The 24,403-nt window shown below is 35.3% G+C and overlaps 1 protein-coding gene across 1 annotated transcript in view; it reads right to left on the bottom strand.

The window, feature by feature from the left end:
• Positions 1-24,403, bottom strand: part of IQCM (IQ motif containing M) — a 616,349-nt gene that overhangs the window by 496,908 nt on the left and 95,038 nt on the right. Inside the window, 2 exon segments of the mRNA XM_047856690.1 lie at positions 4,275-4,366; positions 9,196-9,286. Coding sequence (XP_047712646.1) covers positions 4,275-4,366; positions 9,196-9,286 — 183 coding nt within the window.

Genomic DNA, 24,403 nt, shown 5'->3' with positions numbered 1-24,403 from the left:
TTAAGAGGTAGGTCTTGTGCTTCTAGTAATAAATCCTTTAGGATATATGCTTTACTATTTATGTCTAGGGAACTGAAATTAATAGTCACAGCTCAATTTTATTAAGCACCAGGATGTATGGTATACATGTTATAAACATAATCTAAAAATTTTGAGGTTGGTATTGCTATTATTCCCCATGTAATCAATGAGGAAACTGACTCATAGAGTGATTAAGTCACTTGGATGAGGTTTCCAACTAGAAACTGGCAGAGCCAGAATTCTAATCTCATTAGAATGACTAGAACAACTTCAGTGCCTTCACTACTGTGCTATCCCGTAGCCCCCTTACCTGCAGTTTCACTTTCTATGGTTTCAGTTACCCACAGTCAACCAAGATCCAGAAGCAGATGATCCTCCTTCTGAAACACTGTCAGAAGGTAAATAGAAGCCTAATGCTGTCATAATGTCTATGTCATTCACCTCACTTCATCTCATCAATAGACATTTTGTCATTTCACATCATCATGGGAAGAAGGTGGGTGTAGTACAATAAAATATTTTGAGAGACAGACCACATCCATGTAACTTTTATTACAGTATATTCTTATAACTGTTCTATTTTATTATTAGTTATTGCTGATCTCTTACTGGGCCTAATTTATAAATTAAACTTTACCATAGGTACGTGTGTATAGGAACACACATAATATATATAGGGTTCGGTACTATCTCAAGTTTCAGGCACCCACTGAGGGTCTTGGAATGTATTCCCCATAGATAAAGGGGGACTATTGTACCACTTTAAAAGGCAAGGCTTCAAGTAGTATAAAGTATATATATTTCTATATATATAACATATAATTATTATGTGTCATACATAATAATATATGTAAGTCAAATGAATAGAAATCTTGACTTTGTCTTAACTCCCATGTTCTAATTTCCTTTCCTTTTTCCTTTAATAAGAATAATTTAAAGGAAGGAAAAAATAAGATAAAAACGGAGAGGGAGGCAAGCCATAAGAGACTCTTAAATACAGAGAACAAACTGAGGGTTGCTGGAGCAGAGGTGGTGGGCGGGGCGGGGGCAGAGATGGGTTAAATCGGTAAGGGGTATTAAGGAGGGCACTTTTACGGAGGAGCACTGGGTGTCATATGTAAGAGATGAATCACTGGGTTCTACTCCTGAAGCCAACACTGTGCTGGACGTTAACCAACTTGAATTTAAATTAAAAAAAAAAATTATTTATTTATTCTAAAAAAGAATTGGGCAATTTTAATTTAAGAGCCCAGTAAATTATCATATACCTCTGAGAAAACCGCAAGATCTGCATTCTCCACAATTTAAGCTACACCCTTTTATTAAAGAGACCTCAGCAAATGTTTCAGACATTCAGTGAAGCTGTAACTTACTAAACAGTGTTAATACTGATGTCCAGAAAAAGCTTTGTTGGACAAATTTGTAGACTAAAGCTGTAAAATGAACTAAAAAATTAACATGAATTTTAAAAAGTATTCATAAAGTATTGATTATTTTTCACCCAAGACACAAAGCCAGGATCACACCTAGGTCACACCTAAAAAAAAAATCAACATTTTTCACACTTCTCTGATAGTTAAGTAAGTCCTGGCCACAAACTTTCAGATATTTCTGACCTTACCAAAAAAAATAAATAAATAATAATAATAATAATAATAATAATAAAATTGCTATTATAAAAGAGTTGTTTGGCTGAAAACAAAGCAAAATAAAACAAAAATTCATATAAAACAAAGCACTGGTGAAATTTCCACTCTTATTTTATTAAAAATACATTTCATTTTAAGGAAAAAAGAAGAACTACACTGTAGCATTTGGAAATAATATTTTATTGAAAATTTTTATACTTTCAGCATGTTTAACCTTCCAACTCCCCATGAAGTTATATGAGTATTGAGAGACTTATATCATAAAACTAATAATCTGCCCAACAATTTGCTTTTAAAGCATATAAATGAAATGCATAACATTTTACTTATTTTTATGCTATCTCTGCAGTCTACACATAATCAGTGTAAACCAGAACCATAAAAGAAAAGTGTCCAGTGCCCTTTTTTTGCAGGTATATATTCATTGTTGTTTTTGTATTTTATTTCCCCAAATTCATCTTTTTCTTTTAGCCTATAATGCTGAAAGAGATACACAGATACATATAGAAAAATATTCCATTTGGGTGGCTTCTTTTAATTTGTCTTCATTCATTCATTCATTCATTCAACAAATGTTTATTAATGCCTAATATGTGCCAGTCACTGTGATAAGACAAGGAGCCTTCATCTCCCATGAAGTTATTATGGATCTATTAGTAAATATTCCAAATGTGTCAGCAGAACATTTTTGCATGGACAGAACCTTTAGAAAACCTCAAAGCACATCCTGTAGGTGACTGCCCATTCTGTAGGCCTTTGACTCAAAATTTCATAATAATCTGTAGCTAGTAATTGAGATTCTCTCAATAAACATTTTAGAAAGATTTTGTCTTTTCTTTAGCACTAAAAAAAAAAAAACAGTGGTCAAACTCCTATGGCGTAAGTTTCATGTAGATGGAAAAAGACTTAAATTTCTACATTCAGAGTAAAGCCATGAGAATTACTGAACCCTTCAATGAACTAAGAAGAGGTGGCTCTAAAAAGGGAAAAAACATATGATTTATCTGAGTTTGATGGTATTTGAAAACAGATTTTTATCAATGCTTAGTATGATTCTGAATAAACTCTAAATATCATAGAACTTTCACTTATAAGGTAGTTAAGGGCTGCAAAACCTCAGCCTTCATAGTTATCAGATTTCAAGATTATACTATTTCACCTATTAGATCCTATGCTTTATGAAGAATTTTTGACAGCATTTACTTCTTCATATACATATTCTAGACTCAGTTGAGATCCACACATTGTTTACACTACCTGGGACCTCAAACTACCTGATCAAGCCTTAAAAGAATTTAAGCTATGGATCAATTCAACATTCAAAAATTTTAAACAGATGTGTGTTCGACTTTAAACAGCATGTGTTCAAGATTCTGACATTATATTCACAAATATTAAAAGTATTGGTGAATATTGGTTGGATTAATGAAAATGTGGTGCTTGAGCCTCCATTTGATGCTTGAATTCCTTATAATAATCAAAGTAGAGAAATGCTGGCAAAATTGTAGTTGGATAAAGGAAATTTTATGCAAGAATGTCTTAAGAATGCAAGGAGAAGCTTTTTCTGCAAATTTTCAAAATCAATCAAAGTCCCACTCTACAAGAAGAGTTTTCTCTTAATGACAGCCTGAAGCTCAAGAACATGAGTAACAAGTTTAAAAAGAGGAAAACTACAAAACAGTTTCTTTGGATCAATAGCCCCCTAGGTCTGTCTTTAAGCAAGTCACCAAGTTCCAGAGAGTTAGCTTTTCAATCACCCTTAAGGGACTTTAAAGAATCATCTATATTTTCTTTTGAAGAATTGTGTATTCTTTTAAAACAACAATAACTCAAGGATAGAGGAATTTATTTTTTTTTTATTTAAAAAAAATTTTTTTTTCAACGTTTATTTATTTTTGGGACAGAGAGAGACAGAGCATGAACAGGGGAGGGGCAGAGAGAGAGGGAGACACAGAATCGGAAACAGGCTCCAGGCTCTGAGCCATCAGCCCAGAGCCTGACGCGGGGCTCGAACTCCCGGACTGCGAGATCGTGACCTGGCTGAAGTCGGACGCTTAACCGACTGCGCCACCCAGGCGCCCCAAGGATAGAGGAATTTATAAAAGTATAAGAAATTTATGCTTATAATTTCCTAAAACCTTCAATATTCACACACATTAAAAACATCCAATCTGGGGTGCCTGAGTGGCTCAGTCAGTTCAGCATCCGACTTCAGCCTAGGTCGTGATCTCGCCATTCCTGAGTTCAAGCCCCGCGTCAGACTCTGTGCTGACAGCTCAGAGCCTGAAGCCTGTTTTGGATTCTGTGCCTCTCTCTCTCTGCTCTTCCCCTACTCATTCTCTTTCTTTCTCTCTTTCTCTCTCTCTCTCTCTCTCTCTCTCTCTCTCTCTCTCTCTCTCAAAAATACAGAAACATTAAAAAAATCCAATCTCTCAAGTTCAAATAAAAGAGCTGAAAATGAATTATTAGTATTTGTTTCTGAAATCTCTTTAAATTTTGACACAGTATTTAAAGGAAATACTAGCTGTTTGACACTACATTTTAAATGAATGTGAAATAATGAAAGTCACTGCGTTATTATTAACACTTACAAATGAGACTCACCATGTTCTTTCGGAAGTCCCATGGAAGAGGTGGTCATGGGTTGTAAGGGCAAGCCAAAGTTGATGGGGACAGCATATGGTGAGACCAACAATCTGTTTCCAGAATGTAAAGATAAAGCCTTGAGTGATTTCTAATCCCTATTTTGTAATACAAACGCTCAAGAACAATGTTATAATATTAGATGCTAATCACAGAGAAAAAAACCACTTGTCTCCTATCAGTAGAGACTATGCATGTTGGACTCTCAGCATTCTGCAGAGTTAGAAGCATGCAGTAGGCCCTCTATAAATATTATTGAAAATATATATTTATATGTAATTATGTTATTACATATAAATATATAATATTTATTGAATTAAGACAAAAATAATACCAATTTTTGCTGGCTCTGAGCATGGATAACAAACAGGAACATTTGCTTTCTGAATGAAAACAAAACTCAGAAAAGTGAACAAACATCATATCTATTTATTCTCTCTTTCACAAGAGATTTTAAGTAACATGTTTCCTATCATGACTTAGCGAGATTTAACCAAGTCAGCTGAATCAAAAACTGGGTATCATGTAGAAATTTTAGCAAATGTACATAAGCAAAAGGAAGAAAATAAAAATTAGCCCTAATTCACCACCCTATTATTTTAGTCATATTTGTAAAACCTTAAATGCTTCTTAAGGGCCAGGCACTATTCTAAGTTCTGTCTGTCTTGCTGCATTTAATGCTCACAACAAGATACTGGGTTTTTATTATTACACCCATTTTATTTATTTTTTATTTATTTATTTAAATTCAAATTAGTTAACATACAGTGTACTACTGGTTTAGGAGTAGAATCCATTGAATCATAACTTACATATGACACCCAGTGCTCATCCTTACAAGTGCCCTCCTTAATGCCTATCACTCATTTAGCCCATCCCCCCACACTAACCTCCCCTCCAGCAACCTCAGTTTGTTCTCTGTATTTAAGAGTTTCATATGGTTTGCTTCCCTCTCTGTTTTATCTCATTTTTCCTTCCCTTCCCTTATGTTCATCTGTTGTGTTTCTTAAATTCCACATATGATTGAAATTATATATTTGTCTTTCTCTGACTTCTTATGTTTAGCATAATACACTCTAGCTCCATCCACGTTGTTGCAAGTGGCAAGATTTCATTCTTTTTGATCACCAAGTAATATTCCATTATATATATATATATTTATATTTATATATATATTTATTTATTATTAGTATAAATTAGTATAAAATAGTATAACTATTTTATACTAACTGTATTTGTCATAATTAACATATGTACTATATTTCATACCTTCTCTGTTTATTTGCACATATATGTACATGAACCCTTTAGCTCATTTTTTTTACTTAATATCATGAATTTCTTTATTTGTAAATGTACAAAGATGTACACTGTCATTTTGACCCTTTACAAAGCATTCCATTATATGGATTTAACATACTGATGGTTTATTTACCAATTTCTTTTGCTGGATATTTGGGTTGCTTCCACTTTTTTGGTATTTATAAACAAGGATGAAAATCTTTGAACATTCATATTTGTGAACCTATCCAATTCTTTTCTTATTATAAATGTCTAGAAACTGAATTGCAAGTTCAGATGTTATATAAATATTATAGAAATTTTTAGGATTTTAGGGGCGCCTGGGTGGCTCAGTCGGTTGAATGTCCAACTTCAGCTCAGGTCATGATCTTGCAGTTTGTGAGTTTGAGCCCCACGTTGAGCTCTGTGCTGACAGCTCAGAGCCTGGAGCCTGCTTCTGATTCTATGTCTCCCTCTCTCTCTCTCTCTGCCCCTCCCCTGTTCGTGCTCTGTCTCTCTCACTCTCAAAAATAAATAAACATTAAAAAAAATTTTAAGAAATTCTTAGGATTTGAAAACATTTTGCCCATCAAAAAACTAGGGTCTCTGAGGGAAGACTCTGTGGCAGAGTTTTACATTTGGCATACAGTTGATACTTAATAAATAGTAAATAAATGACTGACTTGATAGGATCCATTAGTCTATCTGTCACTCATGTGGTCACATGCAGTGGCCAAACAACTGAGGTATCACTAGTATGACCAAATCATACAGTCAAGGGAAAATATGAAAGGCTTGAGTATACAGTCAGCTTTGCAAAACCCCATTTAAAATTCTAGAATTTATTTGTATGTCATCAAGAATAGGGCCACAATACACTAATCAATCACAATTTTCTTTGATCTCTTCTATCTGGCCCATGGTTATATATTTAAATCTCCAAATTAGGACTATTAATTGCATTGTTCAATGATTCCCTATTAATGAAAGATCCTAACAGAAGCAGACCACAGTTCATCCACTTAAGCAAAATATTTTACAAACATTAAGGTGAAATGGCAGGGTCGTTTCAACTTGGATGTGAAATGCAGTGAGGGATTCTATCATTACTTTATAATCTTCTCATTTTATTATTCAATTGATCAGAATAGCCTAAATACAAACTGTCATATAACACACAAGAAACTCCCGAATGGTCACAAAACTAGGGGAAGAAGTCTGGGCTCACTTGCCTAAGTTACAGAATCCGTTTACAGAAATACAGTTGTCATACCTCCAAATGCACCAAATATTATAAACAACAACAACAAAAATAGCTCTAATAAATAAGTGCAGAGAAAATTAATTTCCTTGGTGGAAAATTAACATTTAGAATGCACTCACATTTATCACTATTGTCATAAAAAGAGCATGTTAATGTATGGTAATCTTTGAAGTTAGAATTCAAAGGTATATTGAAGAACTTCACTTCCTTAAATTAGAAAATTCAGAGGTATTCAATTTTGGTTTTGCTCTGCAAATCAAATGTAGAGAAATCTGGCAAAAGGAAATCATATATTTATAAGATTATATTTCTTCATGTATTGTCCAAGGAAATTTCTTTTGTGGAGCCAATATTTTTATGGTCTACCTAAAAATATTATGTGTCTCCCTTAGAAATAAGTATTTTCCAAGGCATCTTCAGGGGAATTGTAAGTAGTTTATATACAGCTTCCCTCACAAGGGTCTATTCGTATTGAACAGAAATCTTCCAGAAGTCTCACAAAGAGTTGGGCAATTCATGCTAATTAGTGCTGGAACCTGTCCCTGCATTGTTAACAACCCCCTACCTGATTTCCAACTGATTCTATTGTCCTTTCTGTTGCTTATATCCTCATGGCTAAGTTTCCTTATCTTTATTATGTGATGAACTAGATTTCAGTAAAAATTTCACTCTAATGGCATCTTATTTGTCTAGTTAAGCACAGGTTTTCTAATACCCTGAGTCACCATGTCCCAGAACACTTATTTGTCTTTCCTTCTGTATTCCCATCACACTTCTAACATTAATGAAATGAAGCTAACTGCAAGGTAGGAAACAAGTTACTGCCATAAGCTAGCTATAAATAAAGACAAAGCAACCCTAGTGGATTGAAGTTCAGGCTTTATGTGCCCCAGGCTGTTACTGGGAGTACATGGACTTGCTCTTAATTTCAGAGGGTGTTGATCTTCCTCATTAGGTAGGACATGTTTTCATTAAAAATGGGATGTTAGGGTGTCAAGAGACCTTTATCTTCCACCAGTTGCAGAAGAAACAATTCTTTGAGAAAGACTCAACTCTCTTGAGAAAGACATACTGAAAGATACTCTACCTGATCAGATTTATTATTAATGAGTGCTCCACTTTTCCCTAAATCATTATTATTCTTTCTTGAATCTTCAGTCCCATTGAAATACACAGAAAATGGTAGATTTTCAAATTAGTTCAGTTAATTTTCTAGTTATTAAAAGCGTACTTGAAATTCTAAACTATTTGGTTAAATTGGTCTATTAACTACTCTTTTAGCAGTTACCACTCTGCTAGATCAACCTGGGTCTTGGTGTAAATTAAGGCCAAAAGCAAATTTTTTTTAAACTGGTAAATTCCCAATATAATCATTTCTTTTCCTTTGCAATTAACATCTTCCCCTACCATGGATAAAACCAAACCCTCAGTATTAGAGCTTTACATAAATTCCACTCTTCCAAATTTGAATATCACATTACACTTATGCCAACATAGTGTTGACTTCTGAGCATCAATCTCCTAGTGTTAAGCACAGATTGTTGGATAAATGTTGGAAGGTCCATGATATTCTTTATAGCCAGGGAAACATTTTCTCAAATTTTTATTATTTATTACTGTGCTAATTATCCCAAATTTCTGACGATGTTACATAATGAAATAATGTAAAACAAATGACTGAAAAACACATTTAACAGAGCAACATTGATACTCTACAAGTATAAACGTTCCTACAAAATGTGCTGAAGAACCTTTAGAGGTTCTGTAGCCCTAGGGCCAACAGTTATGTACACAATTGTAAAGTTACCTTGAAGATGACTGTGCTATTTAATGGAATAATTCGGAAAAGTAACTGACTCATCTCCACACACCTTTGGAAAGCAGAAGCAAATGCCTTCCCTGAAACTATGCTCTACAGGATCAGTCTCACCTTCCGTTAGAAAAAGACTAACTTTAAATTATTAAATTAAAAAAGAAAAATTATAACTTAACTCTGCTCCATAATTGCTGCAGAGGAGTTATTAAAATTCCAAACTTATGTAATATTATCATAAAATATGGCATTTTTCTCAAGAAAGCCACAAATTGGATTTGAGCTTATGCACTGTAAAACCCAGATGGTTTGCTTAACTACTCAGACATCCTCCAGTTCAAAAGTTAATTGAATTGAAAACTAAAATTTTGATAATTGATATGCTTTAAGGGACTCAAGCAGAAGGACAAATTAGGATCCCGCACGACGTGTTAATAGACTTGAGAAACTACAATTGGTCAGGAAGTATTCGCATAGTAGAATAAAACTATACATTTTCTATAGGTTAGCTAATTACACATTACCTGGACTTAACATGGTGCTGATGCTTTTCTTTCTCCATTTTTTTACTCACTGATTCAATATTAGTCACTATTTTACCCAGTTTAACTTGTTCTGGAATTTAAAAAAAAGAAAAAAAAACCCTTTAATTGTATTCTCTTCGTTTTCAAGTTCTAAGTGCATATTTTGAATTAAATTGCAAATTGCAGATTTTTTAATAACAAGAGGTACAATATTTTTCAAACAAATTACTAACACAAAGATACTCTAAAAACACATTTGAGTGTTTTTTTTTTCACCCCACGCTCCTCAGATGTTTTGCAATTACCAAAATTTAGTACTGAAGGTATAGAGTAAATGAAGTGCATATATCAGAAAGGAGATAGCTCCCCAAGAAATGTCTGCAACAGCACAGTACATACGAATGAATACCAAAGCCCCGTTTATACATATCAGCATTATTATCACCATTATCGTCATAAGGCTTAGCTTTTATGGAGAGCTTGCTATTTTAAAATAATTTAGCAATCATTAGTTAATGTAAGTAGGAATACTCATCAATTTGATAAAGCAAGACTGACGTCCACAAAAGGCAAAGTTCTGCTTTAAAAAAAAAAAAATTGAGGTTTTAAAGTCTAAAGAGAAATTTACATAAATATTTTTAAATACCTATTCCTTTCTATTTTATATAGATAATAGGACTAATATAGTTTGAAACATTATCACAAAATATTAATTCAATATCTATTAAGCACGTTCTAGCTACCTGCTCAAGTATAAGAAAGATACACTAAAGATACAGGAAACTTATGAAGTGAAACCCTCTGTTTTAAAAAATTTACAAACTAGTTGGTGTGTCAATACTAACAGAAGAGCACAGTTGACTATCTTATGTTAATTTAGATTTAAAATATATAACACAAATATAAAAATTTTGGAGAAACAGAAAACAGAATGTTAAAATTTATTGACTATTTATATACCAGGGATGTTGGTTAGCCTTCCCCATAAATTGTCTCACACTTAAGCCTCAGAACCAGTTTTTGGCGCTTTTGTTTGTTTGTTTTTTGGTGAAGTGCAATGATTACTCTCTTTTACATGGAAGGAGAACAGCTTACCCAAGATTGGGGAAGTTAAGAAGTACAGAGACAGAGCTCCAACTTCTATCCCTCTGACTGTAAGTTCCTTCATCACTATAGCCCCTGCAGCTCAGGGGGCTCCCCTCAGCTGCCTAATGAGGGAAAGAGGACCATTTCTGTCTTGCTTACTTTGGAGGGTAACAATAGAGCTCAAAAGACATACTTTATATAAAGACACTTATAGATGGAGAAATATGAGGAAGAAGTAGGGAAGGAATTTATAAGTTTGAGTCTTAAAAATAGAAACATTTAAAAATATTTGCCATATGCTAAATGTGCTAATTCCTATACATGGGTTATCATATTTTACTCTCACAAGCACAACACAAATTAGGTTCTATTATTATCCTCATTTTACAGATGAGGAAAAGGAGTCAGCGAAAGAGATTAACTTCCCCAAGGTTATATAGCTAACAGTAGGTAGAGTCAATATTCAAACCCAGGTAGGCAGTCCTTGGAGCCTGCATTGTTAATCAATATGATACTCAATATGCATACTTATTTTATTTCAGGAATATCTACTGAGTGAAAATTGCTATGCTAACTCCTAAAGAGGGAAGATATAAGACACAACAATTAATAAAACGTGATTGGCACTTTCAAGGGACAGCATGACTAACAGCAAAAATTATTGCAGAAAAGCAAAGGAGCAAAAGGATAGGGAGGAAAGATCACGAGAACGTGTGATCCAGAGATCTAAGGAGTGAATTTTATAGTGATGCTAAAGAAAGTAAGATTGGGTTACTATAATAATTAATAAAGCAAAAGATATGCCCATTTGGGGGGGGGGTTAAATTCATTTTTTTAGTAATCTCTACACCCAACATGGGGCTTGAACCCACAACCCTGAGATCAAGAGTTGCATGCTCTTCTGAGCCAGCCAGGCACCCCTATACGCCCTTTTTTAATAAAATCTGTTAAAAAAACTTCAGGCATAATCCATTTAAATGCTAAACTAAAAGCCTCTACAGTAGCATTTAACTAAATCATGTTAGGACTGCATCCAAAATTTAAAAAAATAAGTATAGTTATATCCCTTTAAAAAGAGGGATTTCTAGAAAGGCAATTAAAGCATATAAAAAATCCAACATTACTTCTAATTAGCTTAATAAACCTTTGGATGGGGAACCAGACTTATTGTATGCCTTTGGGCAAATTATATCATCTCAGAGTTCATAACTATTCCCTTTATGTAAAATCTAGTCTCTAAACCAATTACATCAAACTCAAATTCAGTTCTAGAATGTAATATAAATCACCTCTGGTTAGAATAATTGGTAAATAAGAGACAAACAGGGAGACTCGGAGAAGAAAATGCAGGTAAAGCAATAAATTTTTAGGGCTTTTGTAATGAAATCAAACATACGGAAAATAAGGCATTGGAACTGCCAAAGGACTCTAGTCCTTAACACTGTGTACCATGCTTTCTTCAGAGTTCAGCTGGGATGGACCATTCACTCACCTGGAATCAATCATCCATTTGATTTCCTTCACTTCTGAGTACTTCACGTGTCTCTTCATGGACTCATGTTGCCTTGCCACCTCCAGCTGTTGTGCATGCCCCACAGCTCTTTCTTTGGCTGCCTTCTAACCCTTTACTTGAATGATCTAGCCAATGCCCATAGCTAAATTAATCAACTAAATGTAGATGCCTCACAAAATCTATATATCTTGTCCAGCCTGCTCTCAAGTGCCAAATTTGAATAACAAACTATCTCTATATACATGTCCCAAGACATCCCAATTAACATTTCTCTCTCACAATTAATGACACTACCATCCATCCATCTACTTGGAAGTTACTTATACTCATTCTTCCTCAGTTTCCTCCTACAATCAGTCATTAAATCCCTTCCATCCTTTCCCAAACATAGGGCCTCAAAACGGACCTTTGTCTTCTCTCCTTTGAAAACTAATACCTTCCTTCCTTGGATTCCTGCCTCCAACCAAAATACCCTCCAATCCATCCTCCTTACTTTCCATGAGTAATCCTTGATTTTTAAGTTAGGGATTTTAAATTATCATTGTCATTTTTTTAACTTTTTAATTCATTATCATGGGTTTTTACTTATTTTTAATGTTTATTAATTTTTGAGAGAGTGTGTGTGTGCACGTGTGCACAAGCAGGGGAGGGGCAGAGAGAGAGGGCGACAGAGGATCGGAAGCAGGCTCTGTGCTGACACCAAACATCGAGATCATGACCTTGAGCCTAAGTCAGACACTTAACCAACTAAGCCACCCAGGTGCACCTCATTGTCATTGTTTTAAAATTTAATTTCACTGTAATCAGAGAACATGAAGTGTAATTCCAAATTCTTTGAAGTTTATTGATTCCTACTCCATAAAACAGTGTGTAGTCAATTTTTCATAATGTTCCATATTTGTCTGAAAAATATATATCCTCTCATTGTTGTTCTATATTGATCTAATAAGTTGACTTTTTTTTAAGTTTATTTATTTATTTGAGAGAGAGAATGTGTGAGCAGGGGAGGGGCCAGGAGAGAGGGGGAGAGAATCCCAAGCAGGCTCCATGCTCTCAGCGCAGAGCCCAACAGGGGGCTCAAACTCACAAACCTTGAGGTCATGACCTGAGCCAAAACCAAGAGTCGCATGCTTAACAGACTGAGCCACCCAGGCACCACAATGAGTTAACCTTCCTAATGTAGTTGTTTAAATCAAATTTTATAACTTTACTGATATGTATACACATGTAATTTATCTTTTGCTGCACCATTTGAAAGTAAGCTGAAAACAGTATGACATTTCTCCTTTAAATATTTCATTACATAGCTCCCAAGAACAAGTACATTTCTTACACATTCATAATCCCCACCTAAGGATTTAACATTGATAAAATAATATTATCCAATAAATTGCCTATAAAAATTCCCCTAACTGTCCCCCAAATACCCTTTATAGATGATTATTTACTTCAATCCAGGATCTAAACAAGGATCATATATATCTCTTAGATCTATTTAAACCTAGAAATTCCCTGTGAATATGGTAGCCACCAGCATATAACTACTGAGTCTTAAAATGTGGCGATTCTGAATTAAGATATACTATATGTATAAATACAGTCTGAATTTCTAAAATTTACTACAAAAATGTAATATTTCAAATTAAAATGTTATATTAATTAAATACTTAAGTAATATCTTCCTATATTGAACTAAATAAAAATATGTCATTGAAATTAATATCACCTGTTTTTCTTTATCTTTTTCCATGTGGCCACCAAAAAATTTTAAATTGCATCTGTGGTTTGCAATGCTTTTCAACGGGACAGTACTGACCTAAAACATTCCTCCTATTCTTTTTTCATCTTGAAGGCAATCTGAATTCTTCCCATTGTTTCTTCATGACTAGATTAAGCATTTTTGACTGGAAGAGTACAGAAGTATATGGTGTCCTTCCTACACATCCTATTAAATCTCATCAAAAGGTGTTGCTAAATTTGGGCATTTGATTTGGGTGGCAACTGTCAAATATTTCTATTATGAATGTACATTTTCCTCTTGTAATTAATAAATAATTTCTGGCTGATACTTTGGCTGTTCCAAAATTCTAATTCAGGTGGCTAAAAGCAACCAATCTTAGTTAAGCTAGACCAGTGGAATTTAGTAGGAACCTAGTTTTCTGGAACTTAGAGTTTTAATAATTCAGGTATTGGATACTGTAAAAGGTAATGTGTTCCCCATCACAGGTATTTCCTGGCAGAGACTGGACAGGGACTTTCCAGAAAACATTAATTAAGGAACTTTTTATCATGAAAATAGTTGGGCTAGAAGAATGTTAATGTATCTTCAATGCAGAGATTTAATGATACTAAGAAAGTGCTTCACACAGGTTAAATCCAGATCCTTTTCATTCAAAAAATGAGATTTTAGGTTTTGTATACTGAGTAATTATAAAATGCTTTTCATTTTATTTTATTTTATTTTAAATATATGAAATTTATTGTTAAATTGGTTTCCATACAACACCCAGTGCTCATCCCAAAAGATGCCTTCTTCAATACCCATCACCCACCCTCCCTTCCCTCCCACCCCCCATTGGCTCTCAGTTTGTTCTCATATAAAATGCTTTTCTCACCTTTCTCTCTTTTTAGGACCCACTGTTTAAATTATATTCAATCTCATATGAATTAGAATAAAATTTAAAACTTAATGTTGCAAATTTAAAGACAGATTCATTAGTCAAGAATGACAGATTGCAATTTACTGACATTTCACATTCTAGTGTGTGGGCTGGGTGGATGTCATATGATTTTCTACTGTTGGAATTTCTAGCACATGTGTGTTATATAGAATGCCAATTCCTCCCTAGATTGTGAACTCTTTCATGGTCTCTTGAGGACAGGGATTGTGTTTTTATCCAACATCCACTTATTCAATCATTAATTCAACAAATATTTACCAAATGCCTCTAATGTGACAGGCAGTCTGCTAGGCACTGGGGATGCAAGACATAATGTGGGGATTATGAAGGTTATATCCTAGGGAATTCAATAACTAAATACTTAATTACACAAATAATTGAGTACTTCCAATTGCAGTGCTAAAAAAATCTATTTCCATTATCTCATACATTTAAGACAAGGAATGAAATATATCCTTTCGCTTTTATAATTAGGAGCCTATTCATGGAGAGTTAAAGGCAAAGATAGAAGCAGAAGCAAGATTTCACTGCTATGAAGGAATAAACTCATTGGAAATAATAAATGTAGACTCTCTTTTTAAAAAGTGTGGTTTGAAGAGGAGGAGAGAGATGAAATGACCATCATGGGGACATAAGTTTGAGAAAGAATGTTTTGGTGTCGATATATTTTTAAGATGAGGAGATTTTAGGATGCTTATAATATTGTAAGAAAGGAAAAGGTGGAGACATAAAAAAAAGAAATAATATGTAATAGACAAGGTAGGTTCCTGGCAAGAAGGGAAGGGATGGGATAGAATTTACCCATATTCTAGAGAAAATAGATATATTTTCTTTTCAAGAAGGTAGATAAGGTTTTAGGTAGCTATGAATAAGTTTCTAAAGAGTTCACTATCAAGAACTGTATTTTCTACTGAGAACAAACTGAGGGTTGATGGGGGGTGGGAGGGAGGAGAGGGTGGGTGATGGGTATTGAGGAGGGCACCTTTTGGGATGAGCACTGGGTGTTGTATGGAAACCAATTTGTCAATAAATTTCATTAAAAAAAAAGATAAAAAAAAAGAACTGTATTTTCTTCATGAAGTAGGAAGTGAGATCATTTACTGGGAGAGGGGTGTAGAAGTTTGATAAGGATCTTCAGGAGAGTGGCAAAGATTTGAAATAAACAGTAAGTGTGGTGGGTAAACAAACTGACCAAGTTTAAATAAAAGGTTTTAACTCTGATTACCTCATAACGCAGTCATCATCACAGCTATCACTTCAAAACAAAACAGAACAAAACCTTCTCTTTGCTTTATAGGAAAATGATTAAACTGGCTGTCTACACATAGTTTGCACTTCCTCATCCCCACTTCCAATCCACTCCCAGTAAAGGTTGCTCAGACACCATATCAAGGGCACAATGACTTCCATGCTATCACTCCCACTGGACAAATCTCAGTCTGCTTTTTCCTGGGCTTTCAGCAGTACACAATGGTTAATAGTAACCCTCCTGTGAAGGGAATACATGACACTTTCTTCTGGTTTTGCTCCTAGGAAAACCAGGCTGCTCATCTTCAATATCTTTTGCTGACTCATCCTCTTTTATCAACCCTCTAAAGGGCTGAGCCTCTATCACAAGCCCTTTTGTATTAATTTCACTTGTTCCTTAGGAAACTTCATCCAGGTCCTTGGACAAATTATGTCCATATACCAATGACTCTAAAACTTTATTGTCTATACCACATCTGTCCTCAAAATTTCACTCGTGTATAGAACTGTCTTACATGTGAACTTGCATGTTAGTAAGTATCTAAAATATATTTAACAGAACTCTTGATTTTCTCTCCCAAACTGTTCTTTCTTGTATTTCTCATGTCTGTAAATGATATTATCACACAGCCACCCATTCAAATCAGAAACTCATTAACTATCACTAAGATATATCTCTAATTTGGCCATTTCTCTCCAATTTCACTAATACTACAACAATTGCCAGTATAATACTGCATAGAAAACCAAACCAAAAATCAGTGGATTACAAGTTTAGATTTTTGTTGCTCACAACTCTTCAGCTTGGCCAGAGCAGCTCTGAGTCAGCTGGCTTAGATGGGCCAGGCTGGAGAGTTCAGCTACCTGGGGCACGGTTTTTCATGGCAGATTGTGGAGTATAAGAAGCAAGTTAAACCACCAATACATTTAAAGCTATTGCTTGCATCATGTCTTCTTATCTTCTATTGACCAAAGCAAGCACAGGGCCAATCTCACAATCAGCGGGTCAGGGAAGCGTACTCCAATCCAAGGTGGCAGAGGAAGAGAGTGAATATGTGTTGAACAACATTAGGAGTGAAAAATAGCTTTCTGGTTAGTCTATTTCCCTCTAGCCTCTATTACTTCATTTTACACACAGAGATCAACATATCTGGTTAAGATGGAATTCTGATCATAACATTTACCTTAAAACCATTCAATCGCTTTCCAGCACTCTTAAAACAAAAATCAGCTTCTTGCCATTACTTACAGGGCCATACATCATCTGATTCCTGGTCATCTCTCTCACACGATTTCATATCACTATCCTTATTTTCTCTGCCATTTCTCTACATCCACAATGGTTTCCTTCCTTTCAGAACCTTCAATGAGTCAATTCCTGTCCCCTCTCAAGGCTTTTCCACTGCCTGGATTTCTCTTCATATTGCTGCCAGTGATGTGTTGCAGCTGGTTTATACAGCTTTCAATGGCCGGTTGTTAAATTTTTAGAAATTTTTGCAATCCAGATGTTAAACCATTGGTAGCCTGAAATTAGCCACAGTGGGATATTTACACCATGAAAGTCAAGACATGTTATATCAGGCTTTTTTTTTTTCTTTTTCCAGAGTGCTAGTTTACCAGCACACCACTGGTCCTCCTCTCCGTGACATCTCACATCAAATATGAGTTCCTCGGAGATGCCTTCAAGACATTTGCATCTAAATATATCCCCACAGTCTATTACATCACTCTATTTCCTTCATTGTGATCTTTGTGTTTTGTGATTATCTTCTCTATTCATATGCTTTTTGTCAATCCTATCCCAGCAGAATGTAAGCTCCATTTCACAACTATATCATCAGTGTCAAGAAGAGTGGCTGGCATATAATAGATGTTTAATAAAGAATGAATGAATGAATGAATTTTTTCTAGCATGTTATTAGCTATTTATGAATCAAGATTTTTTAATTCCCTTTCTAACTCATGCATAGCATTATAAATCAGAAGCACAGTAAATGTTAATTGTATAAATGAAATAATTTATTAATGCATTTACCAGGTACAGATATAATGAATTTTAGTCAGAAAGGGGATATGCTAGACAAGTTGTCTGAATACTTCAGATTTTACTATATATTTTTGTACTCCATTCTCATGTAGGTATTTTTGTCCACAATATGATATCATTCAACTAACAAATGGTAATTGACTACCTCCTTCAGCCATGTGCCAGAGACCATGGAGGTTATAAGAAAAGGGGAAAACATCATCACCACTTTCCAAAAGTTTGTATTCTATTAATCACACAGTAAAGATAATCATTCATTCATTTGTTGAACAAAACCCTCAAGTGCCTAGCCTAGCATGTATTAGGTACTCAATAAATGCTGAATGAATAAACAAAACCCTGCCAGGAACCAAGAGCAGATTGAATTAAATAAAAGAGAATATAAAGTTCTCTGTGATGTCAGAAGAAGAATACTGGAAATTAATACATATTTTGTCAGTACAATTTAACTATACTATGAGACCTCAGTGTGTAAAACAATAATGCAAAATGTACTAAAATAACAAATATATAACTATTTTCAGAAATCTAAAAATATAATGTAATAGTAATGAAAAAGAAGACAAAGATTATACAACTCCAATCTCCTATAAAGTTTAAGACAATTTACTCAAGTATAATCAATTCAATATCTACCAGGTACAAATTACTATGTTAACTGATATCCCATTTTAGGAATCTGAATCTCATCCTCTAGGGGGTATACTGCATTATTTATTAGGGATCACACAGAAAAATGATTAAGAGGACAGAGAGACTTCAGGGGATATAAATTTGAACTTTATCACCAGTGTGACCCTCAGGAAGTTTCATCATATCTCTGAGTTCATCTTCCTCACTTGTAAAATGTGTATGATGATAATAGGTTACCATGAGGATTGGATGAGTAATGCATACAAAGGACTTAGCACAACAACATCTGGTACATAGCCAATGCTCAATACAATTCGTGCTGGTGATGGTTACAGTAACATGTTCTTGATTATAGTCCATACAGAATATGAAGCAGACATGTAACATGTTATAAAGTGAAAGCTATATGTGCTATAATGTGCTAACAAAATACTGTATAAAGTATGTAAACTTTTAGTAATAGCACAACGTATTGAAAACAAAACACAAAGTCGTACTATGCTAAGTAAATATTCCTATGCCTAAAACTTTTCTATCAAGCATTCATTTCTCTCTTATCTAGTCATAAAATACAGCAGTACTCATTAAGCCTTTAGCAAATTAGATAGCATACACTCTTCCCCCAAAGCAAAATAATGCCAGATATCCCCTACTGAAATAGCTGAATCTCTACCCAGTAAATATCCTAGCTAAAGGCTTAACAAAATTGCCCGGAAGAAATGTATTTATATTGATCTTCTTAGGCCACCTGCTCCTACAAAAAATAAAACTAAAAAAACAAACAACAATAAGAACCAAAGATGTGGGTACAGTTACATGACTCTTACAAATCTGAACCTTCGCTCGGCCTTACCGGGCTCTGGTCCACTTGATGGAAAAATACTTGTGCATATCCCCAGTCAGCCAATCTTGATCTTTCCCTTACACAAAATTAAAACAGGTGGCAGGAGATAATTCTCTATGAATATTTTTACTTTTGTGCACTGTCAGGGCTTTCTGGGCAACAAATTCTGGCACCTGGGTTAAAGGATGCCTGAATGGCAAACAAGCCAAGTAAGTTAAAGGTAGAGACTCAAAAGAGATTTAGAGGCACCTTCCCTGGAGACATTTATTTACATTCCAAAGACTAATAAACAGAGGGACCTTCACTTCACCTCCTTCTATCATTTATAAAGCACTTGTGAGCTTTCTTGCATTCACTCCCGCTCTCTTTCTCCCTCTCTCTCCCTTTCTCTCTCTCTCTCTCTCTCTCTCTGCCTCCCTCCTCTCCCCTCTCCCTTCTCTGCTGTCTCTCTCTGCAGGGAAGAAAGGGCAATTGTGCCAAATGCCCCCAAATAAACTCTAAAATTCATAATTGCAGAGTTCCTCTTTGTGGTACTAACTCCACTGTATATGAGGCACAGGGAAACTGAGGTAAGATGTTCTTCTGAGTAATTAAGTCTATCTCTGATACAGAAATCTCATGTTTCTTATCAAGATAGGTAGATGTGGATGGATGGATGGATGGATGGATGGATGGATGGATGGATGGATGGACGGACATAGATAGCCAGATTGCTAGCTAAAGATATAAAACTTAACATAAGCAGGGTTGATGTACTCCTTTCCCTCACAGATGAGCCACAGTGAGGGAAGTTAAGGAACTGACTTCCAGATGTGTGAGTGTTCTACCTAGCTCTGTCAGGTCACCACCCTTCATACCTGTTCCCCATGCTCCCTCCTCACCATGCAAGGAAGTCCATCTTTGGGTTATGACTCCAAAAACCTTAGCACTATTCTCTTTTAGCTTATAGCTGGGCACCTACTAAACTCTCTAGTTCTAAACCATTCCATTGCAATATCTCTCAAGAGTTTTTGAAAACAACTTGCTACAAACACTCATTCCCTCAGGAAATGCATCATACCAGAGAGTATGAGATACTTAAAGTGAGCAGTGTGGGCATATGGATTAGCAGACTGAGCTGGCTGGTCCACCGCTGGCCTTGGGTAAGACACTTAGCCTCTCTAAGCTTCAGTTTCATCATTCTTAAAATTAGGGAATGATACTTCTGAGTGTTATAAATTAGACTCTAATGTGTTCAGTAAGTTGTCAACTATCTGCATATAAAGCACTGCCTGTATAGGCGCTCAGAATAGGGAACTGTTGCTGCTTATCATTGATGTGTGTATTGTCTCTTTTGCTTTTCATAAAGACAAAACATAAATTCCTCAGCACTTGCTTTACCTAGCAGGACTCTTGTATTACTAAGACCATCACCAGAGGGACCCAAGGACCTCATCTTTCTTTCCCATTGTGTCTAATCTAAAGAATACAGGAGACTTGCTAATAACCCCAAATCCCTCTGAACATGCTTCCTAAAAGTGAGGCATAAAAACACACAAACTGAGTCTCAGAAGCAAGTAAATACATCACACTCTAGCACAGGCCCTGAATTCGATCTTGAGAACTCAAAGATCTTATTTGACCCTACCTAGAATACTGTCTGCAGAAACCTGGGAAGGTAGCAGCCATCAGGAGTAGGTGACAGATATAAAGACAAATCAATGTAAAGCTAATTAAATTCACAAAAATACAAAGCATTCGTGGAGAAACCTAAAAATACAAACAAAGTACAAGCATTCATGGAGAAACCTAAAATACCACAGCCCTTAATCATAACCATTTAGTAACCTTGACATGGCAAGGAGGGTATTCATTTATAATCTTATCCCTCACAGCAGATATTCCTGGGGTGAGAAGGGTGTAATTACTAGGGCAGGACTGCTAAACATAGAAGGTGGTAGCTTTAGGCATTAGGGAGTGTTTGCAAATGGAGATTGCTTTATTTATTAATTTCTGAAGCATAAATCATGCTGCATCTTGCAATGGTGTTGTCATTTCTCTTGCATGCACACACTGAATTACTGAGCAGTGCTATGCAATGTGTCTCACACACGCTGGCACTTCCATTTCATACTTCACAGTTTTAGTGTCACTTTGAGGTTTGAAATGTTTCACAGTTATTTGCTATATGTGGGTGCCAAAAAAAAAAAAAGTCAGCCTATATCACTGAAAAAGATACCGCAAGAATAGAAAATGGTTAGAGTCATATGGGAATGTTTGTCCCATTAACATTCAGAACTTTATCAAGAATCAATTTACTTTTTATCAAAATCTAATTTATGATTTACAGATGCATGGGAGCATACAATTATTTTGCTCACCACATACACTTCTCACAAAGTTAAATATAAACTTTTATTGATATAGATAAGATTCTATAATTAGGAGGAAATTGAAAACACCATACATATTTTCTAGCCTACAACTTGCCCATATGCTCTAACATAACAAACCCCAAATCCTCAATCCAGTCACCTGATCTAATCCAGCGTAAATATTGAGCGAATTTCTATGTATATATCTTGACACATGTTTCAGTTTAATGTGCTGAAGTCAATCTATTTAAATATAGAATGGCTTATATCTGCCATAAATATAAATGTGTTAAGACAGATCATACACTGAACAATATATGGATCGACATCGACAAATAATGACAGGCGTTTTACTATCAATTCTTGTAAAGCGCTACCACACCTGATGACGTCCTATTTCTGCCTATATGCTTTTACTGATGACTCCCTTACTTTTACACGCACCCCCAGTATTCTGGCATATGACCACCCACATACCACATGTATATTTTTATTAACATAACCTGTCTAGTTGTCAGCCACAAAACTGAATAAACAAACAAATAAATAATAAACATGTTAAGACACAAACAAAAAAGGAAGCTTTTCACACGAGAAGTGTCTAGAATAAGCACTTGGCAGAAATCAAGCACTAAGTAAAGATGTGTCCTCTTCCTCTCCTTGTCTTTCTAACTGCACAAGATGTCTCCTCAAGCTTAAATGTCTGGTTTGTTACATTACAAATAGATTCCGAGAGCCTGGTAAGCATGAGAAGAAAGCAAAAAGAGAAGTAAGCAAGTACAGATGGAAACTCAAGTAGTGACATGTTTGGGTATGCTCTGAATACTGTTTAAGAGCTTTTTTTCCCCTCCTCGGAAGAGGAGTTTAGGCCTATCTGAAAGATTATAATTAATTGCTAGAATGTAGGAGAGTAACTTTTCCATATAGCCCTTAACAGAGAAACAGATGATGTCAGAGAAAATAATACTGACTTGTTGCCAGCACTACAAAGAGTCCAAAGGGCTATTCTAGTTGCAAATATTCCAACAAGAATCCAGGGTAATCCTGAAACTGGGTATTCGGAGATAAGACCAAGTTCCACAAAATGGACAACGGGTGCAAGAAAAGCTCCTTACCACAGAATGCTAGCATCGGTCTGCTTTGTGTTCCCAACTTAAACTCTACCTTGGCAACGCCACACTAAAAATGCAAAACTGTCTGTATTTGCTATATTTTATATTTGCAACTTTCTCTCTAAATGTATGTACAATTAAATGAATAGCAGCAATAAAACTTAAAACATACAACTTCTTAATCATAGAATAAAAGTGGCTACTAGAAAGCAATAATATTACACTATTTAAAAGGTTTTGATTCCACTTGGTTACCTCTGTTAGCTACGTATAATGGATATTCTGACCCAGGATTTACCATTGCCCCAAAGTACTGACATTGTACCAAACTGCCTCAGGAAATTAACAAAAGAGGTCTCACAATAAATCGATTGCAACTCATGTTAAAATTAACACTTCCTAGTGGCATGTTTAGAAATAGGTGGGGAGAAGAGGTGGAATCAGAAGAGGATCAGAAAATACCTGCAGAACTTTTTAAGTATCACAAATTCCTTAAAAAGATAGATAGGCAAGTATTGGTTTAGACAATAGGCCAAGGCCTCGACTGTGGTTTCTAAAGAGACTGACTGGGCCTTCAGTCAATCATGTTTTTGCTTTACACTTTATTTAGTTATAAACATGTCTTGTGTCAAACTTTCTGTCAGATGCTGTGGGGTTAACAAAAGTGACAAAATATATGGTCTGAGTGATCATCAGAATTAGAGAACACCTTATGCAGAATAAGAAATAATTTTATTTAGAAAGTAATAATTCAGAGTTTACTTGAGAATGTCAAGGGAAAAATGATTCCGTTAAAGGGAAAGTCGGGCTAATGGTTAACTATTGAGTAGCTGAAGCAGTTCTGATTAAAATGTTAGAATATGAGGGGCGCCAGGGTGGCTCAGTCGTTTGAGCATCCAACTCGATATCGGTTCAGGTCATGGTCTTGTGGTCATGGGATTTAGCCTCGGGTTGGGATAGAGCCCTGTGTTGGGACTGTGGGACTGAGCCCCATGTCAGGCTCCACACTCAGTGTGGGGGATTCTCTCTCTCCCTCTCTCTGCCCCTCCCCCATTCGTACGTACATACGTTCTCTCTCAAAATAAAATAAATATTTAAAATGTTAGCATATGAGAGAATTAATTCATAAGATCCTAACATTCTCTAGAACCCTTTCTCTATTTCACACCACCACACGCTACTTCATAAGCTGAGAGTGTCTTTCTCATGTATAAGCACAAGACAGACATATTCCCAAATGCATGGTATTTGTGAAGAATGTGCAAAGCTGGAGAAGTCTCCAGTCTTCCAGTCTTTTTCGCACTCTACTATCAGTACAAAAACATTTTATCAGGGGTTCCAATATATGTATAGTTGTTTATCTATAAATTACACTGGCATTCTGCTTTATTAACTGTGTACATTATAAAACAAAAAATAGACATTTTAATCAGAAGATACAGAAAAATATCAACAGAAACTTCTTACACAACCAGGTATCACATTGCTCAACCCTTGGAATAAGCATTCCCTATTATAATATCAATGGATCAGAGTACGGGGTTGGCAAACCACAGCCAGGGGCAAATTCAGCTCATTACCTATTTCTGTAAATAAACTTTTATTGGAACACAGGCACAATCACCTGTTTACCTACTATCTATGGCCACTTTCGTGTTACAAAAGCAGAGTTGAGTAATTGCGACAGGCA

This window comes from Prionailurus viverrinus, chromosome B1 (genome assembly GCF_022837055.1).
Source record: "Prionailurus viverrinus isolate Anna chromosome B1, UM_Priviv_1.0, whole genome shotgun sequence".
In the NCBI taxonomy this organism is placed as follows: Eukaryota; Metazoa; Chordata; class Mammalia; order Carnivora; family Felidae; genus Prionailurus; species Prionailurus viverrinus.
Note: the sequence above shows the minus strand (reverse complement) of the source record. Positions and strands in the feature narration are given on the sequence as shown.